Source organism: Trichosurus vulpecula, chromosome 2 (assembly GCF_011100635.1).
Source record: "Trichosurus vulpecula isolate mTriVul1 chromosome 2, mTriVul1.pri, whole genome shotgun sequence".
In the NCBI taxonomy this organism is placed as follows: domain Eukaryota; kingdom Metazoa; phylum Chordata; class Mammalia; order Diprotodontia; family Phalangeridae; genus Trichosurus; species Trichosurus vulpecula.
In genome coordinates this window covers 61476943-61499694 of record NC_050574.1, presented here as the reverse complement: position 1 = coordinate 61499694, position 22752 = coordinate 61476943, and the positions used below count along the sequence as shown (strand labels likewise).

The 22752-nt window shown below is 43.9% G+C and overlaps 1 protein-coding gene and 1 pseudogene across 1 annotated transcript; both read left to right on the top strand.

Annotated features, from left to right (window-relative positions):
• Window positions 1-4262: 4262 nt before the first annotated feature.
• NR0B2 (nuclear receptor subfamily 0 group B member 2) lies at window positions 4263-8076 on the top strand. Its single transcript, XM_036746117.1, has 2 exons — window positions 4263-4897; window positions 6453-8076. The coding sequence occupies exons 1-2, from the start codon at window positions 4378-4380 to the stop codon at window positions 6692-6694; spliced, it is 762 nt and encodes a 253-aa protein (XP_036602012.1). The 5' UTR covers window positions 4263-4377; the 3' UTR covers window positions 6695-8076.
• Window positions 8077-8156: 80 nt separating this feature from the next.
• Window positions 8157-8911, top strand: LOC118838754 (annotated as a pseudogene).
• The last annotated feature ends 13841 nt before the right edge of the window (window positions 8912-22752 follow it).

Sequence of the window (22752 nt, the reverse complement as noted above, 5' to 3'; positions counted from 1 at the left end):
GTATCTTCCCTCTAAGGTTACCTTCATCTACTAGTCTATATCTTGTATGTGCATAGCTGTTTGCATGTTGTCTCTCCATTAGGCTGGGATCTCCTTGAGGGGAGGGACTGTTTTTGCCTTAGCACAGGACCCTGCACATAGTAGGCGCTTAATAAATGCTTGCATCAAATTAGATAATAACTGTAAGGCACTTGGCACAATGCCTGGTACCTAGTAAGTGCTATATAAGTCTTAGCTATTATTGTAGTCGTTGGTGACTGGTTGACTAACGTCTGCTTGCTACATTTCATAGCCACAAGCACAAGAGGCAGTAGCAGTATCCACACAAGGTAGGAGGTCCTGACCAGGACCTTGTCTGGTCACCTGAGAACAAGAAACCACAAGGAAATCCAGCTGGGCCCTTCGTTTGAATGGCAGACCTCCATGGTCAACAGAGGTAGGGGGGACTGTTGCTCAGGTTCTGGGCTGGCAGCCTGCCAGGCTCATCTGTTGCCTAGAACTTGCAGTACCCATAAGGTCACGCACTGCCTAGGAGTACCTATTGTTTCAGTCACCTCCCACTTCCTGTGGCTATTGTTCCTGGTGGACTTCTGGTGGACTTCTGCTGCCCACGTAGCTTGCTGGGGGGGCGGGGACCTCCGATGGCACCTCTGGATCCTCCAGATTCACCCTCTTGCTGCCTGGACACTTTCATGTTGGAGGGCTTGTTTGCCTCATATCGGGAAGGAAAGAGTCTGCACAGAGAGACGAGCAGTCACGTGCTTACAGTGACTAGTGGCTAAGTGGAGATGACACCGGGCAGTTGCCCTTCCCCAAATCCAACTCATGGACCATCTCAAAGATGTCCTGACTTGATTGTAGCAGAAAAGGAAAGAGGCTGAGACATTGGCAGATGTGACCTTTTGTATGTACTATGCTTGTATGCTAAGTTCTGTCTCAGCAATTTCTGAGTCATCCATAGACCGAGAAGACTCACGGTCCAGGGCATCCATGCTAAACTTGCTTGCCTGGAGACAAGAAGCTGGACTAGATAAACTCTTGAGCCTTATTCTGGGTAGAAGACTTAAGCGTCTATGCTGTTTGCCTCTGGGATGCTTTGTACAATCTCAGCTCTGTTCATTTTGTTCTTTTCGGTGCCCTCATCTTCCTCTTTATGGATTGCTATAGACCATCCAAAGTTTCTTCCACGGTGGGGATGTCAGATGTTGAGAGGCAATATGGTGGATCATAAAGATGCCAACCTCCTACTTTGTGTGGCTAATGCTACTGCCTCTCGTGGACTCTGCTATAAGATGTAGAGACTAGTCAGGCAGTCAACAAGGCTGAGAATCTAGGGGTCTGAGTCTGGACCTCAGCTCTGTCCCTTACTTTCTTTGAGATCCTGAGAAAGGCCCTTAACACTCCCTGGGCCTCAGTTTCCCCCGTGGTAAAAATGAAGGCAGTAAACTAGATCAGGAGTCTGGCTACCTCTGACTCCACCAGGCTGCCCAAGAGGTCCATGACACTACGACCTCCAAGGTCCTGCTTTGGTACTCTATGTCCTGAGGCCTATCACCTCTAACATGCTACATTATAGAGCCTATGATCTTTTGTGTTTTAATGTCCCTTCCAGCTCTGATATTCCATGTTTCTGGGAGCTTGTTCTAAAATAGACACCTTAACAAAGTCATGATAATAGCTAGTATTTATATACTACTTTAAGGTTTAAGGTTTGTGCAGCATTTCAGAAATATTATTTCATTTAATCTTCACACTAACCCTGTAAGATAGGAGCTGTTATTATTCGCATTTCACAGACCGGGAACTCGAGGCTGAGAGGGTAAATTACTTTGCCCAGGGCCACACAACTAGAAAGGGTCTGAGGATTTGAATCCAGGTCTAATCTGAATCCAAGTTCAATCCTCTAAACACAGTGCTAGCTGCCCCTTGAACAGAGTGAATGGTAACAGGACCCTGAATAAGAGAATTGCCTCCAAGACATGCTGGTGCTTGGTTGAATGACCAAGGACACAAATTATGGAACACTTACATTTTTTAATAAAAGGTCCTGCCTCTGGCTGCAAGGGATCCTTTTCGAAGAGGTAGAGGGGTGGGCTGGGCTGGGCTGAACACTGCCCTACAAGCTAAGAGAGATGCATGGGCATCCCCTGCCTAGACAGAGCACTGCCATTTTGAGAGGAAGTATGGCCAGTGAAGAGAGAGCTGCCTGGAGTTACATGGTTAGTAACAAAAACTCAAAGCCTGACTCTAATTTCAGACAACAGGAGAACTCTTTATCAGCTCAGCTAACAGGAAGTCTCCTCTAGAATTTCCTGGTGCCCCAACTTTAGGCTACAGTAAGAGAAGAGGTGATTCAGGGAACCATGTCAATACAGTGGAAGGGGTCTTAGAACACAGAATGTCAGAGCTGGGAGAGCCCTAGAACACAGGAGGTCAGAGCTGGGAGGGCCCTTAGAACACAGAATGTCAGAGCTGGGAGAGCCCTAGAACATAGAATGTCAGGTCTGGAAAGGCCTTTAGAATATACAATGTGAGAGCTGGGGAGGGCTCTTAGAACACAGAATGTCAGGGCTGGGAGAGCCCTAGAACACAGGAGGTCAGAGCTGGGAGGGCCTTTAGAATATGCAATGTGAGAGCTGAGAAGGGATCTTAGAACACAGAATGTCAGGGCTGGGAGGGATCTTAGAACACAGAATGTCAGGGCTGGGAGGGCCTTTAGAATATGCAATGTGAGAGCTGAGAAGGCATCTTAGAACACAGAATGTCAGGGCTGGGAGGGATCTTAGAACACAGAATGTCAGGGCTGGGAGGGATCTTAGAACACAGAGTGTCAGAGCTGGGAGGGCCCTTAGAACACAGAATGTCAGAGCTGGAAAGGCCTTTAAAATATACAATGTGAGAGCTAGAAAGGGCTTTTAGAACACAGAACGTCAGAGCTGGGAGGGCCCTTAGAATGTGGGAATGTCAGAGCTGGAAAGGCCTTTAGAATATACAATGTGAGAGCTGGGAAGGGCTCTTCGAACACAGAATGTCAGGGCTGGAAAGGCCTTTAAAATATGCAATGTGAGAGCTAGAAAGGGCTCTTAGAACACAGAACGTCAGAGCTGGGAGGGCCCTTAGAATGTGGGAATGTCAGAGCTGGAAAGGCCTTTAGAATATACAATGTGAGAGCTGAGAAGGGCTCTTAGAACACAGAGTGTCAGAGCTGGGAGGGCCCTTAGAACACAGAATGTCAGAGCTGGAAAGGCCTTTAGAATATACAATGTGAGAGCTGGGAAGGGCTCTTAGAACACAGAACGTCAGGGCTGGGAGGGCCCTTAGAACGTGGGAATGTCAGGTCTGGAAAGGCCTTTAGAATATGCAATGTGAGAGCTGGGAAAGGCTCTCGCATATGTCTGACACAGAATGTCAGAGTTGGGAGGGATCTTAGAACAGAGAATGTCAGAGGTGGGAGGAAACTTAGAACACAAAATTTTAGAGTTGGAAGGGGTCTTAGAAGACAGAATGTCAGAGATGGGAGGGCCCTTAGAACACAGAATGTCAGAGCTGGCAGCCCCTTTAGAACATAAACTGTCAAACCTGGGAAGACCTTAGAAATAGTATAGTTTAACCTTCTCATTTTACATAGGTGGAAACTGAGATCCCATGAGCTAGGTGGCCTATTATTATCCCCATTTTTTTGATAAGGAAACTGAGGCTCAGGGGCCCAGATAAGCACCCTATAGTTTTACAGAGCCTGTGTACCCAGAAGCCAGCGCCTCAGGAACCTCCAGTGCAGAGCCCCAAGGTTAAACAAACAGCAGCTGATAAGGTGACTTCCAGGTTGTGCCGTCCAAGGTTGGTCTGGCTTTGGGGCTGTTTTCCCCACTGGGCGGCCCCCGGTGCAGACAAGGGCTGTGCTGTGCGTATGTGTATGCTGACACCTGCCATGTCCCCGATGCTGACTGTACACCTGGAGCCTTGGTGTCCTGGTACTGGCTGGGTTAATGGCCCTGTTTATCATGCCTGAGTCATCCCGATAAAGCAGGCTCCCTGGTGACCCCAGCTGGTCCTTTCATTGACTCAAAGCCCTATCAGGGCCACGTGGAGCCCTTGCCTGCCCTCCCCCTCCCTGCCTGCCACTTCCCCAGCCAACCGTGCCAGGGTCATCTTGTTTTTCAATGAAAAGGACTTCCCTGGTGGAGTCAAGGTTGTGGGGGCCGGTTCCCCTCCCACCCGAGGGATTATAAATAGAATCAGAAGTGCAGGCCTAAGATGGTATGTCAAGCAGGCAGAGTAGCTGAGTGGAGCCCCAGAGGGAGGGAACGGTGTTAGGCTGGCAACCGCAGGAGTCATCTTTCCCTGCCCGACCTTCCAGCACTAGCTCACCGCCCAACCATGAGCCTGGGTGGACCGGCTACAGGCTCCGGAGCATGTGAGTGCCAAGGTGGAGACAGCCAACATGCCATTCTGTACTCCTTGCTGAGCCAGTCCCAGGGCCCATCGCCTCATGCCCAATGCCTCTGTGCCCGGCACCGCACAGTCTGCCTCCGTGCTCCACAGCACACCTGCCTGGCTGCAGCAGGTGTACTGGCTAAGACCATCGCTTTCCTGCAGAACTTGCCCTCCTTTGGCTTGCTGCCCCCAGGGGACCAGAGGCTGCTGCTGGCCAACTGCTGGGCCCCCCTCTTCCTCCTGGGGCTGGCCCAGGATGCAGTGACCATTGAGGTGACTGAGATGCCAGCCCCCAGTATGCTCAAGAAAATTCTGCTGGAGGAGAGCAGCCCAGAACCCCAAAGACCCCAGCCCACACTTGCAGGGGTACATCGACTCCAATGCTGCCTACACACCTTCTGGAGTCTGGACCTGAGCCCCAAGGAGTATGCCTACCTAAAAGGAGCAATCCTTTTTAATCCTGGTGAGTAGAAGCTCCCTGCCTCTCCCCTATCCCACCCCTATATCCCTTTTAGCTAATCACCTCAGTATACCTTAAGGCCCATCTGGCCCTTTTAGCCTTATCTTCACACAGCCAAAGCTCCTGTGGGGAGCCTAGGGGACAGAAGCCTCTATGTCCAGGGAGAATAAGAACTTCCAAACTGCCAGGACTCTCCCTTCCCACACACCTCCTTAGGAAAGGAAGCAACTTTGGGAAGAGGGAAGAAGGAAGAAGTTGCATCACCATGTGTATGGTGATGGAGAGGTCTGGAGCCACTGACAAAGTGTCGGACAAGACGATCAGCTCCCCAGCCTCTTAGCAAAGCCCTGGCCTGGCTGTGAGAGGGAAAGAGTTAATATAGTGAAGTGAGAACTGGATTTGGAGTCAGAGTGCCTGGGTTCAAATGCTACCTCTGTGGCATTGGGGAAATCACTTAAACTCTCTGGACCTCAATTTTCCTCATCTGGAGAATGAAAAGGTTTGACTTGTTGCTGTTCAATCCTTTTCAGTCATACCCAGCTCTTTGTGACCCCATTTGGGGTTTTCTTGACAAAGACACTAGAGTGGTTTGCCATTTCCTCCTCCAGCTCATTTTACAGATGAGGAAACTGAGGTAAACAGGTTGAAGTGACTTGCCCAGGGTCACACAGCTAGTAGTCTGAGGCCAGACTTGAACTCAGGTCTTCTTGACCCCAGGTCCAGTGCTCCATCCACTGCGCTGGCCAGCTGTCCTCAGGGTTGACCAGATAGCCTCTAAGCACTCTCTCAGAACTAAATCCTATGTCTGATAAGGGAGATAAAATGCAAACATTTTTGGATCCTTGGTCTTAATAATAGAGAGAGAGGAAAGACAGATATGTGGAAGTCATCAAACAACAGACAAGTTCCAGTTATGATCATAGGACTTTGTATATAAAATGCTGGACAGAGAAAAGTGTGTTAAGTTGACCCAAAGTCTTCGTGGAAAGGGATCTCTAGAACAATTTTGAGACAGTGAAGAGAGCCCTTAGAACACAGAATGTCAGAACTGGGAGGGGCCTTAGAGGGAAGTGAGGAGAGAAAATAGTTTTATTTGAAAAAAATCTACCTCCCCCCCACCAAAAAAACCCCACCATACACAGAATTTCAGAGGTAGAGAGAGGCCTTTCTAGCACAGAATGTCAGGGATGGAAAGGACCTTAGAACACAGAGTGTCAGAGCTGGGAGGGCCCTTAGAACACAGAATGTCAAAGCTGAGAGGACCCTTAGAACAGAGAATGTCAGAGCTGGAAGGGGCCTTAGAACAGAGAATGTCAGAACTGGGGTGGGGTCCTTAGAACGGAGAATGTCAGAGCTGGGAGGGGCATAAGCAATCACCACTGGGTACAAGCCTCTTATATCCCAGACGGAAAAGCAGAATTCTAGAGACTAGAGAGAACTGACTTTGCCAAGGTTAGCCAGAAAGCTGGTGGTGAAGGCAGGTATGGGAACCCAGCCCTCCAAACTCCTTCTCCAGTGTTTTCTCTATTACACTCTCCTCTTTCTTCTTTCACTACAGACACACCAGGTCTGCAGACTGCTTCCTACGTGGAAAGCCTGCATCGGGAGGCAGAGCAGGTCCTTCGGGAGGCTTTGGCACTCCACCACCCTGTGGACCAGGGCTGCTTTGCCCGAATCCTCCTTGTGGCCTCCACCCTTAAGTCCATCCCTCCTGCCCTGCTCAGCTCCCTCTTTTTCCACCCAATGTTTGGGGATGCTGACATCACCAGCCTCATTGTGGACATGCTGTTCTTGACTTAACTGAGGGGATGGTTCTTCTTCCCCATTCCAAATGCATCCAAGACACAGAGGCACCTCATCCAGGCTTGACACAATGCAGAGACTCCGTTAGACTTGTCTGAGAGCTTGCTCTGAAGGCTGTGCCTCTCTGGATGGGATCTGGCCTGCCTCAGGGCAGGGACTCACCCATTATACCCAGCCCTGAGCATTCTTCAGATCTAGGCACTGTACCCCGCCTTGATAGGTGCCAAAGCCAGCCGAGCTGGGGTGGGGTGGAGATGCTTACTGGCTCAGCTCTGATGCTGGGTTCTCATAGACTCACAGCTGGAAAGGAACCCTGAGGACATCCAGTCTAGGATAGGAATAGGAATTCCCTCTGCATCATAGGGGTTTGATGCAAGTGTGATTTGATGCAAATCTCCACTCATGATCGTAAAAACTTCTAGAGATGGAGGAATTCATATCTTCCAATCTATTAGTTTTGAGGGCTTGAGAATCAGTCAATAGGAAAATAAGGGGGGGGAGTGGTCTAGATTTTATTAAATTCATCAAATATGTATTAAGTACCTACTGTGTGCCAGACACTGCATTAGGTGTTGAAGATACAAAAACAAAAAGGAAATATATCCTTTGTCCCCTGTGTAGAATACCCATGTGCTGAGAGCATTCCACATCTTAGAAATTCCACTCTCCTTTTCTCTCCTCATCTTCTTCCCACACTCTATTATCTAGGGGTTTTTAACTCTTTTGTGTCATGGACTATTTTGGCAATGCAGTACAGCTTTTCTCAGAGTAAGGGTTTTGTTGTTGTTGTTGTTGTTGTTTTAATTCACAATTGGAGAAAACATTAAATTTCAGTTAGCGGTTAGTGAACATAAAGATGCAATTTTTTTCTCATCCAAGATCATGAGCCCCCTGAAATCTATTTCCCCACAAGAGGATCCATGGAGTTCAAGTTAAAGATCCCTGCTCTAAATCTCTGCTGAGATTGGCCAGTCATGGCCAAGTCTGTGCAACGTTCTCCAAAAATGGACAAAATTAGACAAAAATGTCTAAAAATTTGGAACAACTCAGTTTTACCAAGAGTCCTCCCACCCCCAATGATGTCCCTGGAAAGTTTACTAGCCCAACACTGATGTTTAGGTTCTTTGGGGTCCCTGGAACCCCACTGTCTGGGGGGACGGTGGTTCAGTTTCTTTGAACCATCTCCTTTAGCTTCTTCCTATGGATACCAAAGGGAAAAGAAGTACCTTTCCATTTTGATCCTGGAGGGTTGTCAGAGTCTCCCTTCCCAACATGAAAACTGTGAAGCTGGGCTGTTCATAAGCCAAGGCACCCTGAAACTTGTACAGAACTAATTTAAATTATTGATTTTTATAATAAAAGATTTCATATCCTTGAAACTCAAACTCAGGTGTCTCTATGGGGGTAGAGGGGAGATAGTATATTGTCCCTGGTGCCTGCCCTACCACCTTTAGAGAGAATTTATGAGAGATCCTCAAAGTTCTCAGACATTGGTCAACAGAGTGCTCATGGTATTTGGTTTAGGGACTTGGAATCATATTAAGACAGGCACATGGCTTTGCCTGCTGCTCCACTGGGGACAGCAGGTGATAGGGCAGAGCTGAGACCACAGTAACCATGAGGCTGCCCATCATCCTGCTCATGGGCACACCAGGGCTTGGAAAGACCACACTTACATCAAGAACAGAACTGACGTACATTAATGTGGGTGATTCAGCACAAGAAGGGCAGTTATATTATGGCTTTAATGAAGAATATGAATGTGCCATTTTGAATGAAGACAGAGTGGTTGTTGAGTTAGAAAATAAAATGAAAGAAGGTAGAACTTTTGTTGATTACCATGGCTGTGACTTCTTCCCTGAACGATGGTTTCATATATTTTTTGTGCTTCAGATAATTCTGTATTACATATAAGACCTGAAAAGAGGGGATACAGTGTAAAGAAACCACAGGACAATATTGGGTGTGAAATTAACCAAATTCTTTATGAAGAAGCCACGGCCTCCTACATGCGTGGAATAGTACGCTAGCTGCACAGCAAAGCACCAGAACTAGAGAGTAATTTAGATCAGATAATGAAATGGATTGAACGGTAGATAACAGATAATAATTGAACCTTGAGGGCAAAGCATGGACTTTCAAGGTTTTCCACATGATGGTTAAAGATTTTCTTGATGGTTTCCCCATCTCCATGCAATGGAAATTAAGACAAACATAAACCAAATTTTACTCTCCAGGATTGCGTTGTAGAAATGGCAGTGGATAATGTATAAGGCTGAGTTATGATTAAATTGATTTTTTTTTCTCCGTGAGAAAACTGAAAACCCCCAAATACAATGAGTAAGATATTAAGGGCTTTTTAAGTTTAGGAATATTCAGTTCTTTCATTGATTTTGGTTAATTGTAAAAGAATAAGCAAATTTGAGAAAACAGGTGGAAATCTTTAATACTTGACACCAAAAAAGAAAATGAAGGCTAGGAAGAACTACTGACTTACAAACAAAAGAGTCTGAGGACAGAGGTATAAACATTTTGAAAAAGACAGGCATACGGTATGGTAGATACATGACTAGCCTCAGAGTCAGAAAGCCCGAGATTCAAATCCTACCTCTGAAACAAACTGGCTACAGTGACCCTGGGCAAATCACTTGATCTCTTGGTGCCTCAGGCAATTCTTTAAAAATATAAATTACCGAGGACTTTTAAAGATGGGGAACTGTGGTTGTGATGAAATGAATGAATTATGAAATAATGAAAAATGAAATAATAATAGAAATTAATTAGATAAATACCCAGAAAAGTCATAGTCAGGACTTTAGTACAATACCGAATGTCTGCTCTAGAATGGATCTTACCTAAAATGCAGAATGTCAAAGCTGGGAAGGACCTTTGAACACAGATTATGGGAGCTGGGAAGTCCTTAGGGATGACCTAATCTAGCTCTCTTATTTACAGATGAGGAAAACGAGCCCACAGACTAGGAGACTAACTTGCTTTAGGTCACCTAATTAGGCCGTGGTAGGATCAGGACTCAGTCCTACATTTCCTGCCTTGCAGTCCGGTTCTCTTGACATTCCACCACACTTTGACGTGACTAAACTTGGCATTTTGGAGAGTGAGCAGCAAGGACAGTACTCTGACCAAAGCTGAAAGTGAGTACTGTGGAGTCTTGTAATTTAAGATGGGAAATATGGTCTGTACCTGTTTCTTTGTATGTGTGTTATATTTGTGTTTTGTGTGCTTGTACATATGTATCTGGGTTATGTGTTTGCATCAGTGTGGCCGTGAATATGTGTTTGTATGTGTCTGCTGTGCCTGGGAAACCAGAGATCCTTTGGGGAGTGCTCTCTGCCAAAGCAGCTGATAGGGCCAGTTCATGGCCCAGGTCTGGATATGGAGCCTATGGTGGCCCCTAGGGGTGGGGTCAGAACAGTTTCCCAAGGGAAACAGCTCAGGGACTATGTGAATGACCTCACAGTGAATGACCTTTCCCAGGAGAATGATTAACAAAGCCCTGATTGAGAAGACCCTAAATCTTCCTGGCAGCGTATGGGCCAGAGCGTTGACCTGCCCTGGGAGTCTGCACGAAAGGAGAAAAGAGATGCCCAAGGTGGAAGAAGCAGACATATGTGGGGAGGAGCATGTGGCAGGGTCATGCAGCAGGTAAGGGAAGATAAGATGTTCAGAGGTCTAAGCCTGGACAGCAACTCTATCCCTCTTCCTAGACCCCCCTCCCTGGGAAAAGAATAACAGGAAAGGTTATTCCCCAGGTCACCCTCCTGGTTTTGGATCCTTTGTCCTGATGTGTGCCCCTCACAAGCAGGATAAAGTCCATTCCTCATGAACAGTGAGCGGAAAGAGGGGAACAGATCATTGAAAACTGTAGATAATAACCAGGCATGGATGATGTTAAAAATGTAGATAAACCTCAAACTACACCCCACATCTGTTTAGTTTACAAACCATCTTGTGTGTCTGTGTGTATATGGCGGGAGAGGTGGCAAGGAAGGAGATGTAACTGATTCATCTTCTGGACTCTGCTGAAAGACTGTGAATATGACTATATTCCCAAAGCAGCTGCTGGGCAGAGAAGAGGGATGGTACCAGGCAGGGTTGGAGGGCAGAGGCTGGGGAGGCCTCCATATTGGCTAGAGGTCCATATTGGACCCTAGAAGAATTCCTCCCCCTGCCCCACTCCTCACTGCCCAAGGAAAGTTTCTTGTAGTGAGAACTCCTCTCTAGACCCAGGTCAAGGACAGACAGCCCACTCTGGGAGACTTCTCCTTACTCTGGACTGTCCTGGACTTCACCCTTCCACCCCTAGGGCCTTTGTCCAGTCTCAGGCTTCTCATTCCCAATCTGGGAATGGGTTAATAGAAGTCAGTCACGAAACTCAGGGGAGAGCCTGGGGCTATATAGGAAGATCTGAGTGTCTTTTACAAAGAAATAGTAGTTAAATCCAAGTTTACTGAGGAGGTTACCAATCTTTGGCTACATTGAGAGAGGCATAGGGAGGGGGGATGGAGAAAACAAGTATTTATTAAGTGCCTACTATGTGAAAGGCACTGTGCTAAGTAAGCACTTTGCGAATATTATCTCATCTCATCTTCACAATAACTATTGGAGGTAGGTTTTTACAGTTTAGGAAACTTCATCATACTCTATTAAATGACTTTCCCAGGGTCATATTGAGTAAATGTCTGAGGCCAAACCTGAACCCAAGTCTTCTTGACTCCAGGCCTAACGTTCTATCCAATGTGCCACCTATCTTACTGCATAGAATTCAAGATTAAGGACCCATTACACTCTGCATTGGCCAGATGTCATTAAGGATATTGAGTTTGGTTTTGGCTGCCACATATTATTGCAATCCATGGCCTATTGTCCTCCAAAGACTCTGGGCTCACATGGACCACATCTTATCCTGGAGACCTAATCTGTGAGGGGTCAGATATTATCAAATGAGTTAATATTTGGGAAAGTGCTCAGTGTAGAGCCTGGCACATAGTAGGGCTTAGTAAATGTTCCCTTCCCCTTTTTGGCTCTTTGCCCCTACATGGAGTTATTCCACTCAAATTCTCAAGTGGATCACCAAACACTGATTTAGTGGCTCCCTTTAACAATGCAGACCACAACTCCTCCATGTTTGCTCATCCTGTGTAACTTTTGTTTATGTTCTCCCATGAATTCACCACAGGGACCTTATATTCTCTCTCTCCTTCAGTCAATGCAAAATGACAAAAATGTGAGGCACTGATGAATATTCTTGCTTATGCCCTCCACAATAGCCTCATTGAGAATGCCCTAAATTCATGAATAGATGGTTCACATAAAAATACCATATAGGTGGGAAAGTAGGTTGTTAGTCATTCATGTTTTCTCATTTGTCATTTTGGGGCATTATTAAGGTTCGAGATTTTTTTCCACATCTTTGGTGCCTTCCCCTCCTCCAGGGGCCCTATCAATGGCCCCCTTGCCATGGTATCTCCTCCAGCACAAAGTTCTGGATATACTTGACCCAATCTAGCTGCTTTCCCCACCTGTTCACTTTTGTTCCATTTCTACTTCCCGTATAAGAACATCTGAGGCTGTGATATCAGGGTCTGAAAGTATGGTGGTCTCACTGTCCTTGATAAAAATAGTTTATTCTTATGCTATTTATAGATATTTTCCATTTTTCTTCTATTTGTTGTCCTTTTTCTATTTTCATCCTTAAATGACCTTGGGATGACGAAGAAAAAGGTCCAAAATAAACCTCAAGTATAGCTCATGACTAAATTTGTCCAAATGTGAGGAATAGGATCACAGACACCCATGGTAGCAATACATTTGGGTGGGAAACAGCCTTTGTCTTACCCCATAGAAAAGGCAAAAAATGCAAAGGATTGGAAGGAGCCAGTAAAACAGATAAAATATATAAGCCACTCCAGAGGAGTTACAGGAGCCCCCAAAACAGAGAGGGAAACACACAAAGTACTCAAATAACCAATAAATTCCTTCAAGAAGGCAATCAAACCTTGCAACTGCTGAATCAGCAATGCTCCTTCCCATCAGACTCTAAGCACTGCCATTACAAGGGTTCATCTGAAGAGACCAATGTGGATGCACAGGGCAACCAACTTAGATTTTAATAAGAAATGTACAAAAAAATCGGAGCAGTGCCAAGTAACAGAAGATGAACACACGAGAATAGTAGTCTTGTCAAAATAACTTCAGGAATGCTAAAGTTCAGAATAAGATTTTTGTTGAGGAAAGCTAAGGACAACAAAAGCAATATTGGGAGAAAATGAAGGATCAAAAGAAGGAATAGGACTTTTGTTTGGGATAGATGGGACAATGACATTTCGGACAGACAGAAGGCAGAGGGGACTGACTCTTGCTTCATCTTCTCTGCGAAGGAAAATGACCTTTACACTGAAAACAACTAACGAAAGTGACTAATAGGGAGTTGATACTCAAGATCCAAGATAAGTAGGGAGACAAGAAGAGTACACCTAGCTGTACGTCAATTACTGGTAGAATTCTAGAATGGGTCATTACAGACACTACTGCTAAATGTTGAGAAAGGCAAATATGGTTTCAAAAAGCCAGCATTGCTTCCCTGACAACAAGTCATACTAGACTAACACCATTTCCTTTTTGACAGGATTATTAACGAGTAGATGAGGCTATTGTTGTGGATATGGTTTATTTCTATTTTGGCAAAGCTTTTAATAAAGTATCATGCTATTCTTGTGAAATAGATGGAAAGATATGGATTAAACAATCAGAGGGATTCGTAATTGACTGGATGGCTGGACTCAAAGAGTACCTGTTAATGGTTCGATGTCAACACGACAAGAGTAAAATACCTCAGGAATCTGCTTAGCCCTCTGGGCTATTTAATATTTTTTATCAATGACTTAGATAAAGGCATAGATGATGTGCTTATTAGATTTGCAGATAACACAAAATTAGGAGAGGTAACTAATGCAGAGGATGGATCCTGACAGGCTAGAATATTGGTTTGCATCTAATAAGATGAAATTCAATAGAGAAAAATGTAGTCTTTCACTTGGACATATAACAGGGCTTCGAACCAAACCTGAAGTGTTTTGTAGTCTTTCACTTGGATATATAACAGGGCTTCGAACCAAACCTGAAGTGTTTTGTATGTTGCTATGTTTGTAGAGAGATGTGACTCCTAATTACTGGAGAGAATACTGAGGTAAACTACATACCTGTGTAAGAGGTGGAGTTTTGTGACAGGGTTTCTTGTGGAGAGACACATGCGGTTCCAGAAGCTCTTTGAGAGAGAATCATAAGGACAGACTATGAAAGCTGAAGATATGTGGAGGAAGCTGGCTCCTCAACAGGTCCCTGATTTCTGGTTTGCTTCTCTAGAGACTTTGGAGAGTTTCTCTTGAGTGAGATCAGGTACTCACTCATGGCTTGAGCTAAGATCTCACCTCTCTTTCACCTAAAGAGTTCATTTGTGATTGTGTATTCTTTGATTTAATCTCATCTATATAATATTTCTGATTTGAATAAATGGGCTCATATGCTAATTGTTCATTGAAATCGTTCTTCACGTAACCACCCTTTGTGAGCCAAGCTGGTAGAGGGCTACTCCCCTCCATTAGGGTGACCAGGGAAACCATTTTTGTCCCAAATCTATTGTACTCCTAGACCAGAAATATTTGGTGGAAGCAGGGAGATATCATTCTAATCTGATACCATCACTGAGAAAAAAGAATGTCCAGCTTCAGGATGCTCCTGTGGTTTGCATCTAATAAGCTAGATTGCTAAAAATATAGGCATAAACTGTAGTGGGTCAAATTCCAAAGATATCCATCCATGCTGCCTGAGCTGTGTCTGTACATTTAGACAACCCACGTAGACACACATATCATCTGTATGTGTATACATATATATACATGTGTGTGCGTATATGTAGGTGTGTATATATGTGCATATGTACTTATACATGTGTGTATGTATATGTGGATATATGTAAAATATCAAAGGTACAAAAAAGCAATATCTCAAGTATAAGGTGTGTGGGGTGATGGTAAGACAAAAGGTGATCTGAAAGAAGGGAATGGTGGATTTCAAATTCAGTATGGTGTGATAGGAAAAAAAAAGCCAATGAAATCTTGGGCTAAATTAAGAAGGCCACAGCTTCCAGGAATGGGGAATTAGTACAGTAGTACTGCTGTATTTGGCTCTTTTAAAAACTCATCTGAAGCACTATGTTTAGTTCTGAGAACCATAGTTTAAGAATGATATTGACAGTGACACTCCTGTGTCCAAAAGAACCAACCAGGATGATGAAGGAACTGGGTACATTTAGTCTGGCTAAGAGAAGACTTAGTGGGAACATAAAGGCTGCCTTCAAGTATTAGTTATTAGAAAGGTCTAGGACTCTCACATGGAAGTGGGATTAGATTTGTTCTGATTACTTATATCACAGGGTATAAGTAGGAACAATGGGTAGAAGTGGAAAGTGTCAAATTTAGGCTCCATGCTATTTTACTGCAAGCATTGTCTCAACTTTTTTGTTCATTCTGTGGTTTCTCTAAATCAGGGCTACTTAAACAGTTTCTACTCATGACCCTTTTCCCCATTTTGCCAGCATTTGTTGGCTCATGGTGCCAGCATGCGAAGTGCAAAGTGTGCATGCTTTGTGTTCAGAACCAAGGCTGCGGTGAAGTTGCCCAATGCAACACGGGCAAGTGCTGCCAGAAACACCCCGGATTCATTAAGCGTTTGATTTTTAATTAATTTTTGGTTGTTCAGAAACCTTTTACTGTTGCCAAATTTTTGGGTCTCAACCCGCAATTTAGGAAGCACCGCAAATAAACCATATCATCTAGAAAGAGATAGTTTTGCCTCCTTTTGGTCTTTTCTTATCCCCTCAATTTCCTTTTCGCTTATCGGTATAGCTAGAGTTTCAACACTACGTCAAATAATAGTGAACTAGTTAGGAAACCTTACTTTACCCGTGATCTTATTGAGAAAGCTTACAGTGTTTCTCCATTACAAATAATGCTGACTCACAGTTTTATAAAAGGATTCCTTTGATAACACATTCCTGCACTTTTTAACATTTTAATATAAATTGGTTCTGTATTTTGCCAAATATTTTCTGCGCATATAAATAAAATATCATAAATACACAATATTACAAATATTATTATATTACGTATAATATAACCATTATAATATAATAAATAGCTGCTGTCTACTGTCCTCTACAGCACTCTCCTTTTTTCCCCAGTGAGTTTGGTGCCAGGCTCATAGTTTTTCTCTCCTCCTCACTTCTGTGCTTCCGTGAGGAGACTTCAACATCCATATTGATACTTCCTCAAACACCCTAACCTCATAGTTCTTCAGCTTAATCATTTCATATGACTTACTCTTCCTCAACCACTCGCAAAGATAGTCATACCCTTGAAATTTCCATCAGTCACAAATATACCACTTCCAAGTTCACAGTCTACTGCCATTCCACCTTTCCCTCTGCCTTGCAACCTCCAACCCTGCTCTTCTTCCATACTGTGCCCTTCAATGCCTCAACCCTTTAGTTCTTTCCCAGGCCATTAGCCCTACACTCTCCTCCTCCTTTTCCCATCATGACTGACCTTTCGGTGAACCAGTTCAACAGTCCAATGTTCTCTTCTCAAGTCCTTTGACCTCTTACCATATCACCAACTTTGTGCTGCCAAGCCTCAGCCTTGGATCACTCCCACCATCTATTGCCTGTGTTCCTACATTGGTTGGTTGTTGTACTTCGTGCTCGAAGAGAACCAAAATGACATCACTATGTCAGGGTCAAGGTACAGTGTGTCTGACTGTGGCTGATCAGACCAAATACAGGATCGGAAGGTTCTACCAAAGGTCAGACACAAACAGTCCATAGGAATATTTGGAGTGGAGATGTCTCTAAATTTGTACATCTCAAGTTTCTTTTGAGCTACTGCAATTCTATTTTGCTCACAGAGCACAGCACTTTCTTTGATGTGGGCATACCATGCTAGACAGTCTTGTGCCAATGTTTCTTGTGTCTCACAATCAGTTCCAAAGTTCTTCAGGAGGCCCTTGAGGGTGTTCTTGTATTGCTTCTTCTGAGTGCTTGCCTTGGGTGAGTTCTCTGTAAAATAGTCTTTTAGGCAAACATATGTTTGGCATTTGAATAGCCCATCAAAGTTGTGCTCTCTGCAGTAAAAAGTCTGAATGCTTGGCAGTTTGGATCAAGAAAGGACCTCAGTGTCTAGTACCTTATCTTGCCAGGTGATCTTCAGACTCTTCCTAAGAAAATTCAAAGAGAAGCAATTCAGTTTCCCGGCATGGCACTGATACACTGTTTCACAGACATACAACGATGAGGTCAGCACAATGGCTCATTAGACCTTCAGTTTGGTAGGGAGCCTAATACCTCTTCTATCCCACATTTTCCTTTGGAGCCTCCCAAACACTAAGCTAGCTCTGGTAGTGCCTGTGTCAACCTCATCATCTATGTGGACCTCTCTGGAAAGGATACTGCCAAGGTAAGTGAACTTACCCACAGCACTCAAAATTTCCCCATTTTCAGGGAATGGCCAAATGAGTTGTGGTATATGAATGTAATGGAATGTATAAGAAATGCTGAGCAGGCAGATTTCAGAAAAACCTGGAAAGACTTACATGAACCGATGCTGAGTGAAGTGAGCAGAACCATGAGAACAGTGTACACAGTAACAGCACCAGTGTGTGGTGATCAACTATGATTGACTTAGCTCTTCTCAGCACTACAACGATCCAAGACAATTCCAAAAGACTCATGATGGAAAATGCTATCCACATCCAAAGAAAGAACTATGGAGTGTGAATGCAGATCTAAGTGTACTATTCTCACTTTAGGGATTTTTTTTTCTTCGTGGTTTTTCCCTTTTGTTTGGCTTCTTCTTTCACAACATGACTAAAGTGGAAATATGTATAACATGATTGCACATGTATAACTTACATCAAATTTCTTGCCATCTTAGGGAAGGGGGAGAGGAGGGAGAAAAATTAGGAACTCAAAATCTTATTTAAAAATGAATGTTGAAACTGTCTTTACATGTAATTAGAAAAAATAAAATTCTGTTAAAAATGTCTCCATTTTCTGTAATCGATGTTTCCACATATGGATGGTGTGGTACTGACTGGTAGAGAACTTCTGTTTTCTTGGTGTTGATTATCAGGCCAAAATTAGCAAAAGTAGCAGAGAATCAATTCATATTCTGTTGCATCTCAACCTCGGAGGCTGCAATGAGTGCAAAATGATCTGCAAACAAAAAGTCATACACCAGCTCTTCCTTCACTTTAATCTTGGTTTGTAGCCTTTTCAAATTCAGTAATTTACCATCAATGCAGTAGCTGACTTTGATGCCACTTTCAGCCTCATTGAAGGCATCTGACAACATCACTGAAGACATCATGCTAAAAAGCATGGGAGCAAACACATGGCATTCCTACGTGTGCTGCTGACTGAAGCTGAAGAAAATCATGAAACTGCTAACTGGTGGGCTACAAATTTATGTTACATAACCTCAATTGGGCTCTCACTGCTGTAAAGCAATCCTTTTCCATCTTCCCAATTAACTCACTATGGTACTCACCATAGTGGCTCTCCCAAACTTTTTCATCCCTCTTCACATCTCCCATGCTTGCTCCAAGCATCTCCACTGAGAACCCTTCCTAAAATTTTACTGGAAAAAATTGATGCCATCTACTAGGAACTCTCTCTTCCCCCCCACTCCTAATCTCACATCACCCACATGCCTTCCACCATTATTTCTGCCTCTTCTCCATGTCATATGAGATGACTGTTCTCTTTTACATGCACAACTGATCCCATGACATCTCATCTTCTCCAGCAAATTGCCTCCTCTATCACCCCATCACTTATTTTCAGTTTCTCCCCCTCTATTGGCTGCTTCCCTACTATTCTCAAATATGCCTATGTTCCTCCCCCCATACTCAAAAAAGTCTCACTTGATCTATCCATCCCCACTAGATATTGTTTCATATCTCCCCTCCCTTTTGTGACTAAACTCCTTGAGAAGACTCTACAATACTTCCTTTACTCTCAATTCTTAACTCTCTTGTGGTCTGGCTTCTGACTTCAACATTCAACTAAAACTGCTCTCTCCAAAGTTACTAACCATCTCTTAATTTCCAAATCTAATGGCTTTTTCTTAGTTTTCATCCTTCTTGACTTCTCTGCAGCCTTTGACGATGTTGATAACTCTCTTCTTAATAGTTTCTTCTCTGTAGGTTTTCATGACACTGTCTTGGATTTCTTCTACCTGTCTGACAGCTTCTTTGTCTCCTTTCCTGTATCTCCATCCAGGTCAAACCTGGTAACTTTGACACCGTCCTTGGCCATCTTCTCTTCTCCCTCCACAGTATTTCTCTTGGTGATCTTATCAACTTCCATGGGTTCAATTATCATTTCTATGCTAATGATTCTCAAATCTACTTATCCAGCCCTAACATTTTTGCTGTTCACTGGTCTCTCATCTCCAACTGCCTATTTGATAGAACTGGACGTCACACAGACATCTTAAACTCAACATGTGTCCAAAACTAAACTCATTCCCAAAATCTTCTCCTCTTCCTAAATTCCCTATTACTGTTAACTAATTGTTAACTATTGTTCCAGTTACCCAGGTTCTTAACATAGCTATTATCTTCAACTCCTCACTATCTGTTACCCCTCCCCCCATATCCAATCTGTTGCCAAGGCCTATCGATTTTTACCTTCATAACACCTCTCACATATGCCCCTGTCTGTCCTTCGACATTGCCACCACTCGGGACTGATCTCATCACCTCCTGCCTGGAATTTTGCAATAGCCTAATAGTTGGTCTCTCTTTACTACAATCCATACTCCAGTTGAACATCAAAATGATCTTCCTAAAGTACTGGTCTACGTTACCACCATACTTCAACTCAATAAACTCCAGTGTCTCCTCATCACCTCCAAGATCAAATAAAAATCCTCTGTTTAGGTTTTAAATCCCTTCATAACCTGGCCCCAACTCCCCACCTCCACTGTACTAGTGTTCTGACTCACCATTTTATGGTGTATGGTGTATGTTCTTACTCACCATTCCGTTCTTACTCACTCTATGCTCCAGTGACACTGGTCTCCTTGTTGATCCTTGAACAAGACACTCTGTCTCCTAATTCCACAAATTGTTGATGGCTGTCTTGTGTGCCTAGTATGCTCTCCTTTCTATCTGCCTCCTGGATTCCCTAGCTTCCTTCAAGTCCCAGCTAAAATCTCACTATCTATCAGAAGCCTTTCCACATCCTCCTTAATTCTAATGCATTCACTCTGTTGATTATTTCCAACTTATCATTTATGTAACTTGTTTGTATGCAATTATTTGCCTGTTAGATTGTTAGCTCCTTCAGAGCAGAGGCTGTCTTTTGCCTTTCTTTGAATCCCTAGAATTTAACACAATGCTTGGCATATTTGTTGTTGTTCAGTCATGTCCAACTCTTCATGACCCTATGGATCGATGATACCAATACTGTTCATGAGGTCTTCTTGGCAAAGACAGTGGAGTGGTGTGCTATTCTTTCTCCAGGGGATTAAGGCAAACAGAGGTTAAGTGACTTGCCCAGGGTCACACAGCGAGTGTCTGAGGCCAGATTTGAAATCAGGTCTTCCTAACTCCAGGGCCGTAGATCTTTCCACTGAACCACCTAGCTGCTTGGAATATAGTTGGGGCTTATTAAGTGTTTATTGACTGACTGATGAACTATTCTTTAGATCTTGACATAAATCTAACCCAGTAACAATGAATATTTTTTAAAAAATACATTACTGGGGGTAGCTAGGTGGCACAGTGGATAGAGCACCAATCCTAGAGTAAAAATGTGACCTCAGACAGTTACTAGCTGTGTGACCCTGAGCAAGTCACTTAACCCTGATTACTTCCCAAAAGAAAATATATATATAATATATATATATATTATTGTAGTAATTTTGCCAATGTTTTAGTACCAATATTCATTAGAGATATTGATCTATCATTGTCATTCTTTGCTTTATCTCTTCCTGGTTTAGGTTATCAGGAAAGGAGTTTAGTAGAGTGCTTTCTTCACTATCTTATACTTTTGGGGTTCTCCTCTAGTTTATTGTCTCCACTGTACTGCCATTGTTTGATCTGAGCTGAGCTATTCTCTGTTGGTTCTCCACTGAAATTCAGCTTCTGTTGTACCAGAAGCGAGCGAGACATACCACAGAGTATAAGTTTTAAGTGGAGAATTTATTAGCCGGCGGCCATCGGGGTACGGCACCACAAATCAATGGCAAATGTGTTGGGGTGATGGCTTGGCTTATATAGGATATGGGGGTACAGAGTGGGGGGAAAAACAGGAACAAAGGTCCTGGCTGATCAAAAGATTCAATCAGGTTATCATACTAGCAGGATAATCTCATTTACATTCCTTGGTGGAGTCAAGGAGTCCCAGGGATATCTCCCAGGAAGGGTCTGTCAAGTTATCTCTCAGTGGGATGGTCCTATCTATTGAGATTCCTTGGTGGAGTCATGGAGTCCCAGGGGGTTTGCTAAATGCCAAAGATATCTGAGTCCATTCTTTCTGGGGGGCTTGTCAGTAACTAGAGGTTACTCAGGGGTTCCTAATTTTCCTTGTATTACATTTCTCTGAAGGACTTTGCTCTTTTAGATCATCTTTCTTAGCTCCTGTCAACCAGGGAAGTCTTCAGGCACTAAGTCTGTCTTTCCATACTGCCTTTCTTCTTCCTCAGCTGCTACCCTTTGAATTCAGTCTAGTCTTGGAATTAGTGAAAGAAAATTCCTTCCAATCCAAGAAAATCATCCTTGGGGAATTTACTCAGCAAGAATAGGAAAGGGTAGCTGGCAGCTTTTGTCTTGCCCACTCATGAGCCCCAAACATGATGATCTTCCTAAAACTGAATGAGTCCCTCCCAACTACAGGCCATTCCCCTATATTCCCCTCCTTCCCTTCCAAACTCTGCCTAACACTCCTTCTGTCCTTTAGGAATCTTCCCTGACTAATCCCACAAAGTTTTCTTTATTCTATTCTTGCCGCCTCCCAACTCATACTCCATTATTCCAACACTGACGAGGTTTGCTCTATTCAGCCCAAGTATACATAATTGCATCTGCTTCCTGATTGTGTCAGGTTGTTCCTCTCACTTTCATACTAGGGCTGGGATTTCTCCTCTTGGAGAAATTCCCCAGGGTCCCAGGACTTTTCCTACTAAAATGGGGGAAAATGGTGTACTGCCTGATGATATGAGGCAAACAGGAGTGCTCAGAGCAGATGGAGTATTCAGGGTGTGACTAGCCAGAAAAGTGATCAAAGAAGACTATGCATTGAAGTCCGCCTACCACCCATTTAGCTATATGGCTTCCAGGAACAAGCCAGAGACTTTTTTTTTACATCAGTCTCTTCTAGAGGGAAGACAGGCTTGAGTCATAGCCAGGGTCAAGCACTCTAGAGTCAGCTCACATAGTGTTTATAGCCTGACTCCACTTCCTCAGTGGAGCTTCATTGCCCTCAGCTCCAAGCCAGGGGACTGACTCACAAACAACTCCAGGCAGAGGAGGAGAAAGACTTAAGTTATTGTACTGAGTCAGGCTCGTCCCTGGTTCCTTGGGAAACAAACATCCTCATCTTTCTATTCATTATCTTCATCACTACCATCAAAAGCGTTTTGTAAAACACAGAGAGGCTAGGTGGGACCCTAGAATAGTGACGATCAGAAGTGGAAAGTTAAGAATAATGGGAAGTCAGTTAATTTAGAGCTAACCTGGTCCACACCCCACCCCCCAGTTTGGCAGATGATGACACTGAGGTCCAAATAGGGGCAATGGCTCATCGATGTTCACATAAATTTGTCGTGCCTGGTTTGGGTTTGTTAGTAAGAACTCAGACTGTCTTGAGGCCAAAAGCGTCACTAATTTTCCGACTCAGCCCCTTAGGATCCTGTTAGAGAAAGAGGCCAAGAGGAAATGGGTTTGGGAATTTCAGGTTTTGAGGTTGAAGG